The following is a 15180-nucleotide window of genomic DNA, read 5'->3' as shown; positions in this document are numbered from 1 at the left end:
GGAAAATCTTACATATTGTAAGAATGCTCATTTTTAAATCTAATATTGAAAGTATGGTACTTTAAAACATTTACAACATCTGGCCTGCTTTTTTTTTTTTTTTAAATCAGCTTCTATATTATATTACCCAAACTTTCAAATGTTGAATTTGGAACTGATTGCCTGAATATGGAATAGATTAGAATGAAAATTTTGTTTTTTGAAGGGGAAAATATAGAGAGGAAGATTAAAAGAACAAACATAAGTGTTCTCAGAAAATATTATTTTGTTCACAACAATATACTGGAAAAGATTTTTCAGTGTTTGTAACAATATTCTCAATTTAAAGGCAGTATCATAGTCTTTTCAATTAAGTACAAAGTTAAACACAAAGTTAAATGCTACAAAATCAGCTATTTTACCAGACACACTTTTTGATTAGGCAAAGTAACCAATATTCAACCACAACAAGTTTGAAAAAAAAAAGAAATTTTTAAAAAGTTAATGAGGGTAATGTCAGCCAGATGGCTGACCAGTGCCTGGCACACCTCCCTCCACCACAAAGGACCACAGCAAGGGGAAAACAGCAGCAGCAGCCCTGGGGTGTCTGACACAGAGCACTGGCGTGTGTGTGGGTGTGTGTGTCTGTGGAGGGGGGAAGATGTGGCAAAGCATCAGACACATGATGGCTTTATAAAGAGAACGAAGCACAGCGTCTACCATTTCACTCTCAAAATCAACCTTGAATCAAGAGGGACTCTGCCCTGCGCCCAGCTGGGAGCTGCCAGGTCACCACACTGGTGCATTTCCCTGGAGAACGGTCTTGTCCTCAACCCAGGCTCGCACTGCACAGCGCCATCCTGAGACCCGCCCACCTGGGGAACTGGCCAACTCAGTCCAGGAAACCAGGCAGGTGGCACCGCCCAGCTTCCTACCCCTGAGAAGCAGTCATACAAATGGGTCTACACAAAACCCTCAACCCCACAAAGCAGCTGAGAGCACCCTACCCTGAGCAGCTCAGCCCTGGGCACTGGGAAGCATTGTCCATTCTCCTGCAGTCCCAAGAAGTGGGTGAGTAGCCCAGTAAAAGTTCAACCAACTGAGGCCAGAGAAGCAGTCAAGTAACCCACCCACCCACTCACCTTCAGCCTGGTTATCAGGTGGGCGGCTTGACCTGAGAAAGTTAGTCAAGCGGCCTTTGACATTGACAGGTGCCCCATCTAAAGCCCACTGGTGTAGCCTGTGCCCACGAAGACCTCAGACACTGACAGGTAGCCCACCTGGCTACCATGGGCTGCACAGGTGGTAGCCCACAGGGGTAGCCCCCTCTCACATGATCTGGAGAAACTACCAGGTGCCTCACAGCTAGGTGCACCCATGTGAGAGGAGCCAGTGGAACACTCCCCCTCCACCACTACCTAAGATAGTTAGAGCCCAGGGCACAAAGTAATCTCACAACCCTTGAAGCCTAGGGCACTGACAAATCCACAGATATGACCAGTGTTGTAATCAACAACAAAAGAAGCTACAACAATGCTACATTAAAGCCCTCACCTGGAACCAAAGTCAGTACAGTACATCCAACCAACACCAAAAAGACACAAAAGCCACCCTATAAAACTGGGAGAGGCAAGCAACCATGATCAAGTGGAATTTATCATAGTGATGCAAGAATGGTGTAATATAGGCAAACTAATAAATATCATACACTTCAACCGAATGAAGAGTAAAAACCATATGATCAATTCAATAGATGCAGAAAAAGCATTTGGTGAAATTCAACATCCCTTCCTGATATACACTTAAAAAGCCTAGAGGGGCTGGCACTGTGGCATAGCAGGTAAAACCATCACCTGCAGTGCCAGCATCCCATATGGGTGCTGATTCAAGACCTGGCTGCCCCACTTCCAATCCAGCTCTCTGCTATGGCCTGTGAAATCAAAGGAAGATGGCCCAAGTGCTTGGGCCCCTGTACCCACGTGGGAGACCCAGAAGAAGCTCCTGGCTCCTGGCTCCTGGCTTCGGATCAGCAAAGCTCTGCCCATTGTGGTCATCTGGGGAGTGAACCAGCATATGGAAGACTCTCTCTCTCTCTCTCTCTCTCTGCTTGTGCCTCTCTGTAACTCTGCCTTTCAAATAAAATAAAAATAAAGGGCCTTGAAAAATAAGATCAGAAGGAATGAATCACAACAAAGACTATATATGACAAACCCCCAGCCTATCTGACATTAAGAGGGGGAAGCAGAAATAGTTTCCTCCAAGATTAGGAACAAGACAGGGATACCATGCTTAATGTAGAACCAGGGTCTTAGCTAAAGCAAAGAGGCAAGAGAAAGAAGTAAACAGCATTCGGGGTCAGCTCTGTGGTGCAATGAGTTAAAGCCCTGGCCTGAAGCGCCGGCATCCCATATGGGCGCCAGTTCCAGTCCCGGCTGCTCCCCTTCCAATCCAGCTCTCTGCTATGGCCTGGGAAATTCGTAGAAGATGTCCCAAGTCCTTGCGCCCCTGCACCCACGTGGGAGAAACTCCCTGCATCCACCAGGAAGAAGCTCCTGACTCCTGGCTTTGGATGGGCACAGCTCAGGCCGTTGTGGTCATTTGGGGAGTGAACCAGCAGATGGAAGTCCTCTCTCTCTGCCTCTACCTCTCTCTGTAACTCTGTCTTTCAAATAAATAAATCTTTTTTTTTTTAAAAAGAAGTAAACAGCATTCAAATAAGAAAGGAGGAGGTCAAATTACCCCTCTTTGCAGACAACATGATTTTATATATAGAAAACTAACGATTTCATCCAAAAAACCTGTTAGAATTGATAAATAAATCCAGTAACACTGCAGGACATAAAATCAACATAGAAGCTTTTTCATATATCAACAATGAAATCGGTGAGAAAGAAGTCAAGAAAGCAGTCCCATTCACAATAAATAGAACAAAATATTAAAATACCTAGGGATAAATTTAACAGAAGTGAATGACCTCTACAATGAAAATCATAAAATATTGATGAAAGAAATTGAAGAAATGGAAAAACATCATGTATGTGGGTTAGAAGACTGATACTGTTTAAATGTCTATAAAATTTAAAGAAATTTACAGATTCAACACAGTCCTTACTAAAATTCTAATGGCATTCTCCACAGAAATATAAAAAATACTTCGAAAATTTATATGGAACCACAAAAGACCCCAAATAGCCAAACCAATCCTGAGGAGAAAGCAAAGCTGGGGGCATTACAACACCTGGCTTTAAAAAATACTACAAAGCTACAATAACCAAAATGGTATGGCACTGGCATTAAAAACAGACCCATGGAACAAAACAGAGAACCCAGAAATGAATCCACATAGTTATAGCCAACTGATTTTTTAAAAAGATTTATTTATTAATTTGAAAAGCAAAGCAACACATAGAGGGGCAGAGACAGCTCTGGTCAGGAACTCTCCTGGTCTCCTATATGAGTGGAGGAGGCCAAGCACTTGGGCCATCCTCTGCTGCCTCCCCAGGCACAATCCAGGAGCTGGATTGAAAACAGAGTAGTCAGGACTAGAACCAGCATTCAGATATAGAATATGGCTCATCAAGCAGCAGCTTAGCACGTTGTGCCACAATACCAGCCACCAGTCAACAGACTTTTGATAAAGACAGCAAGAACATACATTGGAGAAAGGACAGTCTCCTGAATCAACAGTGCTGGGAGAACTGGGTATCCACAGGCAGAAGAAAGGAACTAGTTCCTTTATCTCTCATCATGTATGAAAATCAACTCAAAATGGGTCAAAGACTTAAATGTGAGACCTGAAATTATGAAACCATCAATAGAAAACAGAAGAAATACTTTATGACACCGTCTCAGCAATAATTTGGGGGTGGGGCTTATGATCCCCAAAGCACAGGCCACATCGAAGCAAAAATACAAATGAGATTACTTCAGACTAAAATCCTTTTGGACAGGGAAGAAAATAATCAGCCGAATGAACAGACAACCTACAGAATGAGAGAAGCTACTCACAAACTACTCTGCTGACAAGGGATTAATTTCCAGAATATTTAAATAAATATTTAAATATTTAAAGAAAGCAAAACAAAACAAACAAAATAAAGAGAATGTAAAAATCTCCAGCAAGTGTATGAAAAAATGCTCAACATCACTAATCATCAGAGAAATGAAATCCAAACCACAAGGAGATGCCATCTCACCCCAGTTACTATGGCTGTTATCAAAAGAAAATGGATCAGATGCTGCTGAGGATGAAGGGAAAGGGGATCTTTCATATCCTACAGGTGGGAATAATCAGCACAGCCTGTTTGGAAAACAGGACGGCGGCTGTTTGTAAAACTACAAAATAAAACTATTGTAAAATATAGCAATCTCAGTACTGCATATATAAACTAAAGGAACTGAAATTGGTACGCCAAAGACATCTGAACTTGCTGTTAAATGCAGCGCCATTCACACTAGCCAAAATATACAATCAACCTGGGTGTGTATCAACAGCTGAATGGGTAAAGAAAATGTGGTATGTACACATAAGGGAATATCACTTAGCCATAAAAAGAATGAAACTCTATTATTGGGAGCAACGTGGATAAAACTAGAATACATTAAGTGACGTAAGTCAGGCACAGAAAGACAAATACTACATGTTCCCACTTATACACATTTTGAGCTAAAAAGCTGATCCTGAAGAAGTAAAGACTAGAAGAGTGGTTACCAGAGTCTGGAGAGGGTGTGGGGAAGAGGGACGCAGAAAGGATGGCTAACGGGTACAGGGGTGCAGCTGGAACAGGAGTAGTCAAGTCTAATGTCGTATAGCACAGGAGGACAACTGTACTTGTCAACAATTAGTTGAGTATTTCTTTTTGTAAAGAGTTATTTATTTACTTATTTATTTATTTTATAGGCATGGTGACAGAGACAGAGGGGGCAGGAGGAGACAGACAGACATGGGTGGCAGGGGCCCAAGAATATGGGCCATCTCCCATTGCTTTCCCAGGCACATTAGCAGGGAGCTGGATCGGAAGCAAAGCCGCTGGGCCGAGAGCCAGGTCTCAGTATGGGATGCTGTTGTGCCACAATCCTGGCTCCAATTGAAAATTTCGAAATAGCTAGCAGAGAGAATTTTCAGTGCTCCCAACACAAAGAAATGATCTATGCCTGAGGTGATATGCCAGTTACCCTGATCTTATCATTAAACTTTGTAAATAAATATGCATAATTACTAGGAATCAATTAAAAACCAAATTACATTTTTAGAAAGTTAATAGAACTTAAAAAATACATAGCCATGGGGCTGGCGCTGTGACTCAGCGGGCTAAGCCATGGCTTGTGGTACCAGCATCCCCTATGTGCCCCAGTTCGAGTTCTAGCTCCTCCACTTCCAATCCAGCTTCCTGCTAATGTGCCTGGGAAAGCAGTGGAGGATGACTCAGGTACTTGGGCCCCAGCACCCACGTGGAAAATCTGGAGGAGGCTCCTGGTTCCTGGCTTCGGCCTAGCCCAGACCCAGTTATTGCAGCCATTTGGGGAGTGAAACAGCAAATGGAAGACCTCTCTGTCTCTGTTCTCTCTCTGTAACTATGCCTTTCCAACAGATAAAACAAAAATTTAAAAAAATAAAAAGTTAAAAATTTTTAAAAACAGATAGTTGTAAAGTATGCACGTATCATGATGTTATTTCTTCATCTTCTTTTTTAAAAAGATTTATTTATTTATTTGAAAGAGTTACACAGAGAGAGGAGAGGCAAAAAGAGAGAGAGGTATCTTCCATTCACTGGCTTATTCCCCAACTGCCTGCAATGACCGGAGCTGCACTGATCTAAAGCCAGGAACTAGGAGCCAGGAGTTTCTTCCGGGTCTCACACACAGGTGCAGGGGCCCAAAGACTTGGGCCATCTTTACTGCTTTCCTAGGCCATAGCAGAGAGCTGGATCGGAAGTGGAACAGCCGGGAACAGAACCACTGCCCATGTGGGAAGCCGGCACTGCAGGCAGTGGTTTAACCTGCTATGTCACAGCGCAGGCACCCATGTTATTTCTCTAATTCTCAATGGCACACTCCTCAAAGAATGCCAATTTACTGATCTATTTTCCTCACATGGGAAATGGCTATCCTTAGTCATGCTAAAGTAATCCTAGGTCGTATGTCATGGTTCTACGATAAATCTGTCAACTTGTGGACCCCACGGTGATAGAGCTCTAAGCAGAAGCCAGCTGAAGTTTGTCAAAACAGCAGGACACACTCATGGGACCTCTGCTTCCTCTCCAAGTTCATTCCAGGTCAAAGCACCACTTCTCAGCCCTGGGAATGCACCTCTCACCTCAGCTGTGTCCAATGCCTAAACTGCCAGGTAACAGAAAGACAGGTCTATAATTTGGGGTGTGAGAAGAGGAGAAAAATATTTGTCACTGCCATTGACTTTTTTCTTTAATACCTGTAATCCATTAAAAGATGGAACAAAATAAACTCCTTCAGAATCTTCCAAACTTTTGGCCATTTTTTCAGTTTCAGCAGCATCTGTGAAAAGATCTGCAAAAACAAACAACAACAACAACAAAACCCTAAAACAAAATGAAAGGGTTGGGGAAGGAAAATAGAACTATGCCGTATGACTACTATTATCTGCATACACATTTATTACGAATATAACATCAACTGCAACTCAACCAAGGGTTAACACAAAGGCCCTTCTGTTCTGGTATGAAGTCCTCAGACTACAGAGGCTCGCAAGCCCACAGAAGGCCCTGTGAATATGTAGCAGCCGTTATTTTTCCTTTAAAGATATTGGGGCTACATAAAGAATTAATCATATGTATGTTTTGGGGGATTAAGGAATTATTCTCACAAAGATAAGAGTCATCCTACTTTTCTGATGAAAGGACTTGTCATCTTATAACACCCAAGAGAATCAGATGAAAAACCTCTCCATGTTATGAGTTCAGCAAGAGCCAGTAACACATATACTAAAAGTCAATCTTTTAAAAACAAGTAAACAAACAACAACAAGAAGCAATTCATTCATAACTTTTTACTGATGTAAATATTTCAAAATGCATAAGTCCTAAATGTACAGCTGGATGAATTTTCAGTGTGGCTGCACCTGGGTAACTCACCAGGTAACACGCATTTCAAAATGTGAACATCTTTTGCTCAACATTATGCTTATGATGTTCATATCGCTTTTTTAATGATTTGTTTATTTATTTGAAAGACTGAGTTACAGAAAAAGAGGGAGAAACAGAGAGAGAAACCTTCCATCAGCTGGTTTACTTCCCAGATAGCCACATGGCAGGGGCTGCTGGGCCAAGCCCAAACCAGGAGACTGGATCTCCATCTGGACCTCCCACATAGGTGGCAGGGGCCCAAGCACTTGGGCCATCATCTGCTGCTTTCCCAAGAGCATCAGCGGGCAGCTGGATCAGAAGTGGAGCAGCTGGGACTTAAATCGACACTTCTATGGGATACTGGAGTCACAGGCAGTGGCTTACTCCACTGTGCCACAACACCAGCCATGACAACCATTCCTATTGTACATGCGGTTGAACTCCATTCATTCTCACCCTTACACAGAGTTTTGCATTATATGACTCTAATGCTATTTATTAATCTATTCTGCTGATATGCATTTGGGTAGTTTCCAGGGGTTGGCTAATAAAAATAAGCCACGTTGAATATTTGTGTGCATTTTTTTGGTGGACATATGTACTTGTTTCTTTTTTCTTTTTTAATTAATTAATTAATTTAAGAGGCAGAGTTACAGACAGAGAGAAGGAGAGGCAGAGCAGAGAGAGATCTTCCATCCACTGGTTCACTTCCCAAATGGCTGCAACAGCTGGAGCTGTGCCCATCCGAAGCCAGGAGCCAGAAGCTTCTTCCTGGTCTCCCATGTGGGTGCAGGGGCCCAAGCACCTGGGCCATCTTCCACTGCTTTCCCAGGCCACAGCAGAGAGCTGGATCAGAAGAGGATCAGCTGGGACACGAACCAGCACCCATATGGGATGCTGTGCCACAGGTGGAGGCTTAACCTACTATGCCACAGCACTGGCCCCATATTTCTTTATTAATACTGGACAGAATTGCTAGTTGTAATATCTTTTGTTTAAATAAACTTATTATTTCATTCCAGTCTTCCACAACCTTTTAAATTTTATTTTAAAAAAGATTTATTATTTATTTGAAGGCAAGAGACAGAGTGATCTTCCATCCACTCATTCACTCCCCAAATGGCCACCATAGCAGGGTCTGGTCCAGGCTGAAGCTAGGAACCAGAAATTCCATCCAGGTCTCCCATATGGGTGGCAGGGGGCCAAGCACTGGGGCCATCCTCTGCTGCTTCCCCAGGTGCATTAGCAGGGAACTAGATTGGAAGTGGAGCAGCCAGAACTTGAACTGGCACTTTGACTTGGGATGCCAGCATTGCAGGGAGCAGCTTACCCCACTGTGTGTGCTACAATGCCAGCCTCGTAGTTGTAAGGCCTTCGCATTTGTGACTACCTTTAGCAGATACTGCCAAGCAGTTTCCCGAAGTGGCTCCTCTCAGAAGCATAAGAATTCCAGTTCCCCCACATTCTTACCAATGATTGGTGTTGCCTGTGTTTTTCATGTTAGTTATCTGGCAACGTTGCATGCTGATTGGCTTCACTCATCCCTGTTGATAAGTGAAGCTGAATACCCTTTAACTGGCCTTGGGGATATCCTCTCTGTGAAGTGACACCTGAATGAGCATAGCAGGACTGACAGCACCGAGCAGAGAAAAAAGCTCAGGAATGAGTCCTAATATTGCTGACTTTGCAGTGTCTGTTAAGTAGGTTCTATTTCATAATGTGATTTGTTAAACTTATGATAAACAATTGGCTAAAAAATACATTTAAGGAGCAACTACATTAAAACTGAAGTTAATGAGGAGCATTCAACAAGATTACAAATTTTCCTTAAAACCCATACATTTCAAGCATTTGGCAAAAACATCCCAGATAATAAATCAAAATGTCTCTAATGCTTCAAAAAGTAATGTTAAAAAGAAAGCAGTGGTTTTAAAATCTATTCTTAAAAAAAAATCATGTCCAAACATCTACATTTTTAAATTCAGACAAGACATAGAAAAAATACTGGACAGCTGCTTTGAGGAAAGTTTCTGGTAAGAGCCAGAGAAACCAAGAGACAGGGAAAGAGGGACGGATAGAGAGAGTTAGCTTATTCCTGTTCTTCACTGTTTGTTCCTTCCCTTGCGTGAATAATCTCTCACGGAAACAGCTCTCAAATGAGCTTCCTGACAGCAAGCCTTCTGTAGTGAGCACACCGCACATGGCCTCTCCCACTGAAGGCACCAAGAATCCCGGGTGGAATGCGTGGAAAGGCTAGGTGAGGCCTCCTATCCGAGGCCGGCAGGCAGACGGGAGAACGTAAAGTACCACCAAACTGCATTGAGCTTCCTGATGGAGTTTCTCTGCTATCTTCTGGCCTAGACTTACCAGCCTGAGACCCAAAACCTAGGTCTGCGCACTGCGGGGCAAAGATGAAAGCTTTAGCCATAGGAGAAGCCCACTTTTGCTGGTCTGATGAGCAGGACGTGGGACTGCTACAGGACGGAGTGGGCAAACAGGCTGTTTTTTTTTTTTTTAAACAATCTCATTCTTTTTTTAACATATAAACTTTTTTTTAAGATTTATTTTTTTTTATTGAAAGACAGTTACAGAGAGAGGTAGAGACAGAGCGAGGTCTTCCATCCGCTGGTTTACTCTCCAGACGGCTGCAACAGCTGGAGCTGCACCAGTCCGAAGCCAGGGCCAGGAGCTTCTTCCAGGTCTCCCAAATGGGTACTTGGGCCATCTTCTACTGCTTTCCCAGGCCAAAGCAGAGAGCTGGATCAGAAGAGGAGCAGCCAGGACTAGAACCGGCGCCCATGTGGGATGCTGGCACCTCAGGCCAGGGCGTTAACCTGTTGCATCACAGCGCCGAAACAGGCCATTTTTGATGTTTAAATTTTTGCTCCCCATTCTTTCGGGCCGAACTCCTAGGCAATCCCATGGTAGCAGCCGCTGCAGCCCAGCAGCACTGGCATATAAAACTTACAAGAGAGCACAGGGGGCTTGCTTCTCTTTCTTTCTTCTTGTCTCCCTGCCCCAGGCCCCAGGAATTCTGTGCCTAGAGTGACAACAGAGCAGCACAGGCAAGCAAAACTCCAAGGCAAGAGCATTAAGGAAGCTCCTTTTGCTTTCCTTCCTTCCTATCCTCCTCCTTCCCTCCCTCCCCCCTTCCTCCCTTCCTCCCTTCTTCTTTTCCCCTCCATCTCTGTCTCTGTCAACCCTCTTGCTATGTGGCTAGGGAGGTAGCAGTAGTAGCAAAAAGTGTATTCAATATAGTAGAGAAACAGACGTAGCTTTCTAGCCAGAACATCACAGCAAGGCCTGCTCTGAGAGTCAGAAGTGCCACAGAGGTCACGGAGAGAAAGGAGCTCAAGAAAGCTGCCTGATCAAGTTCTTCATGAATTCCTGGTCTTCCTCCTGAGCCGGCCCCAAACAGCACACCAAAGGCTTTAACTGATCTCCAGGTAGACCATTACCCAGACCCGCCACTGGGTGGCGCAAATGAGAAACAGATCCAAAGAGCAAGGCTAAAGTTTTGGAAACTGAACTGACACGGGAACCACAGCCCAAAGAAAGCAGCAACCTCAACATAGCTGAATTTCTTGTCTGTGAGAACAACTGGAAATATCAGGAGTGGGCGTGCGGTCTGCGGTGAAGACTTCAGCTGAGACGTCTGCGTTCCGTAGCAGACGGCCTGGATTCCAGTCCTGGCTCTAGGCCCGATTCCAGCTTCCTGCTTATGCACACTCGCAAGGAAGCAGGTGACGGCTCAAGCCCTTGGGTCCCTGCCACCCTTGTAGGAGACTAAGATTGAGTTCTGGGCTCCTGGCTTACGCCTGGTCCATACCCAGCTGCTGCAGCCATCTGGGGAGTAAGCCAGCAGATGGAAGGGACTTCTCTCTCTCTCTCTCTCTCTTGCTCGGCCTTTCAATTAATAATAAAATTTTTAAAACTGTTAAAAAATTATTTTAAAAATCTGCAAACAACTCTGAATAAATATTATTTGTTGTGCTGGTAAAGGTCTATAAATTCTGAAATTTAGGGGGTCTACGTGTGGCACAGAATGGTTAAGCTGCTGTCTTCGAAGAAGGATCAGAGTGCCAGTTTGGGTCCCAGTTACTGTTTCTGATCCAGGTCGCTGCTCATGTGCCTGGGAAGGCAGTGAAAGATGGTCCAAGTGCTTGGGCCCTACCGTGCATATGGGAGACACAGATGGAGTTCCTGGATCCTGGCTTCGGCCTGGCCCAGACCCATTTGGAGGGTGAACCAGAGGATGGAAGATCTCTTTTTCTCTGTGACTCTCCTCCCTCTCTGCCTTTCAAATAATAAAATAAACCTTAAAAAAGGAAGATAAAAATATAGGACAGGGAAAGACAAGCAAGGGCCCTTTAGAGCTAGATTGCAGTTGAAGGCACAACATAAACTTGGGATTTTTAATAGACTTATACACACATGTACATATCATCTCTACGTCTGTTGAAAGAGCCTGGACACAAGGACACTTCAAGCCACTGCTTTTAACCACTATTTGCCACTAAAATAAATCAGGGCTCAATGGTCAAGGGGCTAATTCCAGAGCAAGAGTAGAGAAAACAAGCTATGTTGAAAACATCTTGGGGTAGAAACTAAGAAAATGTACAAAAAACAATATAGATATTTAAAAGATGTAGAAGCTGGCCAGCGCCACGGCTCACTTGGCTAAAACTCCACCTGTGGAGCTGGCACCCCGGGTTCTAGTCCCAGTTGGGGCGCCTGATTCTGCCTGGTTGCTCCTCTTTCAGTCCAGCTCTCTCTGAGGCCCAGGTGTGCAGTGGAAAATGGCCCAAGTGCTTGGGCCCTATACCACACGGGAGACCAGGAAGAAGCACCTGGCTCCTGGCTTCGGATCAGCGCAGTGCACCAGCTGTAGCGGCCATTTGGGGGGTGAACCAGCGGAAAAGGAAGACCTTTCTCTCTGTCTCTCTCTCTCTCACTGTCTAACTCTGCCTGTCAAAAAAAAAAAAAAAAAAAAAAAAAAGTAGAAGCCAGTTAAAAGGCATTCTCAGTGGTCAAACCTGGGAATGTTTGGTCATGGAGATAAAGAAGAACTACAAAAACCATAATCTGTCAAATAAAATAAAAAGTGAATCTATGTGGATAATAAGTAAACAAATTGAAGATAAGAAAAGCACTTCCTTATACAACAAACACAGTAAATAACGAATCTAGGAAACTGTTTTGTAAATGTAAAGTGACTCAGGCGGGAATCACCAGTGAATGCTGATCTAGCTCATCTCAAAGGATCTGCTCACAAATTATTTATTTCAAAAGGAAAAAAAAAACATAATTACATAACAGAGAAACCAGAAAACATCTTATGCATGTAAACAAAATTAACGGAATGAAAATAGGACTCAGGACAGCTTGCATCTCCAGATACATATTCTGAGATGGAGATGGTATTATCTATATATTATTTCAGCTAAGACTTTGTAATCTGGATCTAGCAATGGGAAACCTGAATTAAGGGACATCCTATAAAATAACTGGCCTGTATTCTTCAAAAATGTCATTGTTACAAAAGACAAAGAATGGCTAAAGGAGCTGTCCCAGACCAAAGGATGCTATATAATAAATGATCTTAGACTGGAAAAAAAAATTCCATGAAGGGTAGCACTGACACACGTGAAGAAATTGGAACATGGTTTAAAAACTTGATAAAAATATTATGTCCAATGTGAACTGTCCTAAAATTAATAACTATACTGTAAATATGTCATAGAATATTCTCATCTTAGGAAATACACAGTGAAATACTACAGCATAAGGGGTAAGATGTGCACAGTTTACTCTTGGAAAACTGGATATTTATCTATCCTCTAACATGGGATGAATAAGTAGAAGACAGATAAATAGATAATAGAACAGGCCAGCGCCGCGGCTCAATAGGCTAATCCTCCGCCTTGCGGCGCTGGCACACCAGGTTCTAGTCCCGGTCGGGGTGCCGGATTCTGTCCCAGTTGCCCCTCTTCCAGGCCAGCTCTCTGCTGTGGCCAGGGAGTGCAGTGGAGGATGGCCCAAGTGCTTGGGCCCTGCACTCACATGGGAGACCAGGAGAAGCATCTGGCTCCTGGCTTGGGATCAGTGCGGTGCACCAGCCGCAGTGCACTAGCCGCAGAGACCATTGGAGGGTGAACCAATGGCAAAGGAAGACCTTTCTCTCTCTCTCTCTCCCTGTCCACTCTGCCTGTCAAAAAAAAAAAAAAAAAAAAAAAATAGAATCATGATAAAATGTTAGAAAGTGTCCAATCTGGGTAAAGGGTCTATAAGAGTTTTTATCCCATTTTTACAACTTTGAGAAACTATTTCAAAATTCAAAGTTAAGGCCGGCGCCGTGGCTCAATAGGCTAATCCTCCGCCTTGAGGCGCCGGCACACTGGGTTCTAGTCCTGGTCGGGGTGCCGGATTCTGTCCCGGTTGCTCCTCTTCCAGGCCAGCTCTCTGCTGTGGCCCGGGAAGGCAGTGGAGGATGGCCCAAGTGCTTGGGCCCTGCACCTGTATGGGAGACCAGGAAAAACACTTGGCTCCTTGCTTCGGATCGGCACAGTGTGCCAGCCGTGGTGGCCACTGAAGGGTGAACCAACGGTAAAGGAAGACCTTTCTCTCTGTCTCTCTCTCTCTCACTGTCCACTCTGCCTGTCAAAAATAAAATAAATTAATTAAAAAAATTCAAAGTTAAAATACTTTTCATTTTCTTCCCTCTCTCACTATATATTAATGTATGCATATACTGAGTGAAAAATACTCAAGGTATCAATCCTCAGGTATTTCAAAAAGAGATTTACTTTATTAATTTTACTTTTTTTATCATTTCTCAGTTCCATGATTTGTACATCTCATCTTTTTTAGCTTGGAAGTTTATTATGCATTCCTTTTTATTCTTATTAACAAGATCCATCGTTTTCTAACCTACTGTTTTTATGGAATTACATCCTTTTTTTCTCCATTTCGTGGAGACTATTAAATTATGTTTCAGTATTTCCCTTGGCCCCCATAATAATTAGGAAAACATAGTTCATATGAATTACTACAGAATTCTTCTCTTACTGTTTAATTCTAACTGTGTTGCATAATAGGCTGAGATAGTCCACCCTTTTTCTTTTCTAAGGCATTGAGAACAGGAACTCTGTGTGTGTGTGCGTGTGTGTGTACACGTGAGCATGTGAGTGCACACACACACGTGTGTTGAAAGATATCTTTACAGACCTAAGAACATAAATTAACAAAAAGAAGAATGAAGGACAGAAAAAATGTATACTCTGTTGTCTATTCCTGACCAACAACTTGCCCCATAAGTCATACCATGAAATTGAAGCATTTATAGGGAGAAAAAAATACTATTTTGAAATAATTAACAGAAACATTGTTTTGTTTTGAACAACAACCATCCTTACACATAAAGTTCTTAAAGCCTGCAAATTTTAGTGTCAAGATAATCTTAGTGGGGCCGGCACTGTGGCATAGTAGGTTAAGCCTCCACCTGTGGCACCAGCATCCCAAATGGGTGCCAGTTCTAGTCCAGGCTGCTCCTATTCCGATCCAGCTCTCTGCTATTGCCTGTGAAGGCAGTGGAGGATGGCTCAAGTCCTTGGGCACTTGTATCTGCTAGGGAGACCTGGAAGAAGCTCCAGGTTCCTGGTTTCAGATCAGCTCAGCTCTAGCTGTTGCAGCCATTTGGGGAGTGAACCAGTGGATGGAAGACCTCTCTTTCTCTCTCTCTCTTTTTTTTTTGACAGGCAGAGGACAGTGAGAGAGAGAGACAGAGAGAAAGGTCTTCCTTTGCTGTTGGTTCACCCTCCAATGGCCGCCGCAGCCGGCGCGCTGCGGCCGGCGCACCGCACTGATCCGATGGCAGGAGCCAGGTGCTTTTCCTGGTCTCCCGTGGGGTGCAGGGCCCAAGCACTTGGGCCATCCTCCACTGCACTCCTGGGCCATAGCAGAGAGCTGGCCTGGAAGAGGGGCAACTGGGACAGAATCCGGCACCCCGACCGGGACTAGAACCCAGTGTGCCGGCGCCGCAAGGTGGAGGATTAGCCTAGTGAGCCGCGGCGCCGGCCCTCTTTCTCTCTTCATCCCTCTC

The 15180-nt window shown here is 43.9% G+C and overlaps 1 protein-coding gene across 3 annotated transcripts in view; it reads right to left on the bottom strand.

The window, feature by feature from the left end:
• Positions 1–15180, bottom strand: part of GK5 (glycerol kinase 5) — a 93441-nt gene that overhangs the window by 20055 nt on the left and 58206 nt on the right. For all 3 annotated transcript variants that reach the window (XM_051859010.2, XM_017346816.3, XM_008266275.4), the window contains exon 12: positions 6410–6504. In XM_051859010.2, the coding sequence (XP_051714970.2) occupies positions 6410–6504 (95 nt within the window). The remainder of the gene's footprint in view (positions 1–6409; positions 6505–15180) is intronic.

The sequence above is a fragment of the Oryctolagus cuniculus genome, chromosome 4, assembly GCF_964237555.1.
Source record: "Oryctolagus cuniculus chromosome 4, mOryCun1.1, whole genome shotgun sequence".
Taxonomy (NCBI): domain Eukaryota; kingdom Metazoa; phylum Chordata; class Mammalia; order Lagomorpha; family Leporidae; genus Oryctolagus; species Oryctolagus cuniculus.
This window is presented reverse-complemented; position numbering and strand designations above follow the sequence as displayed.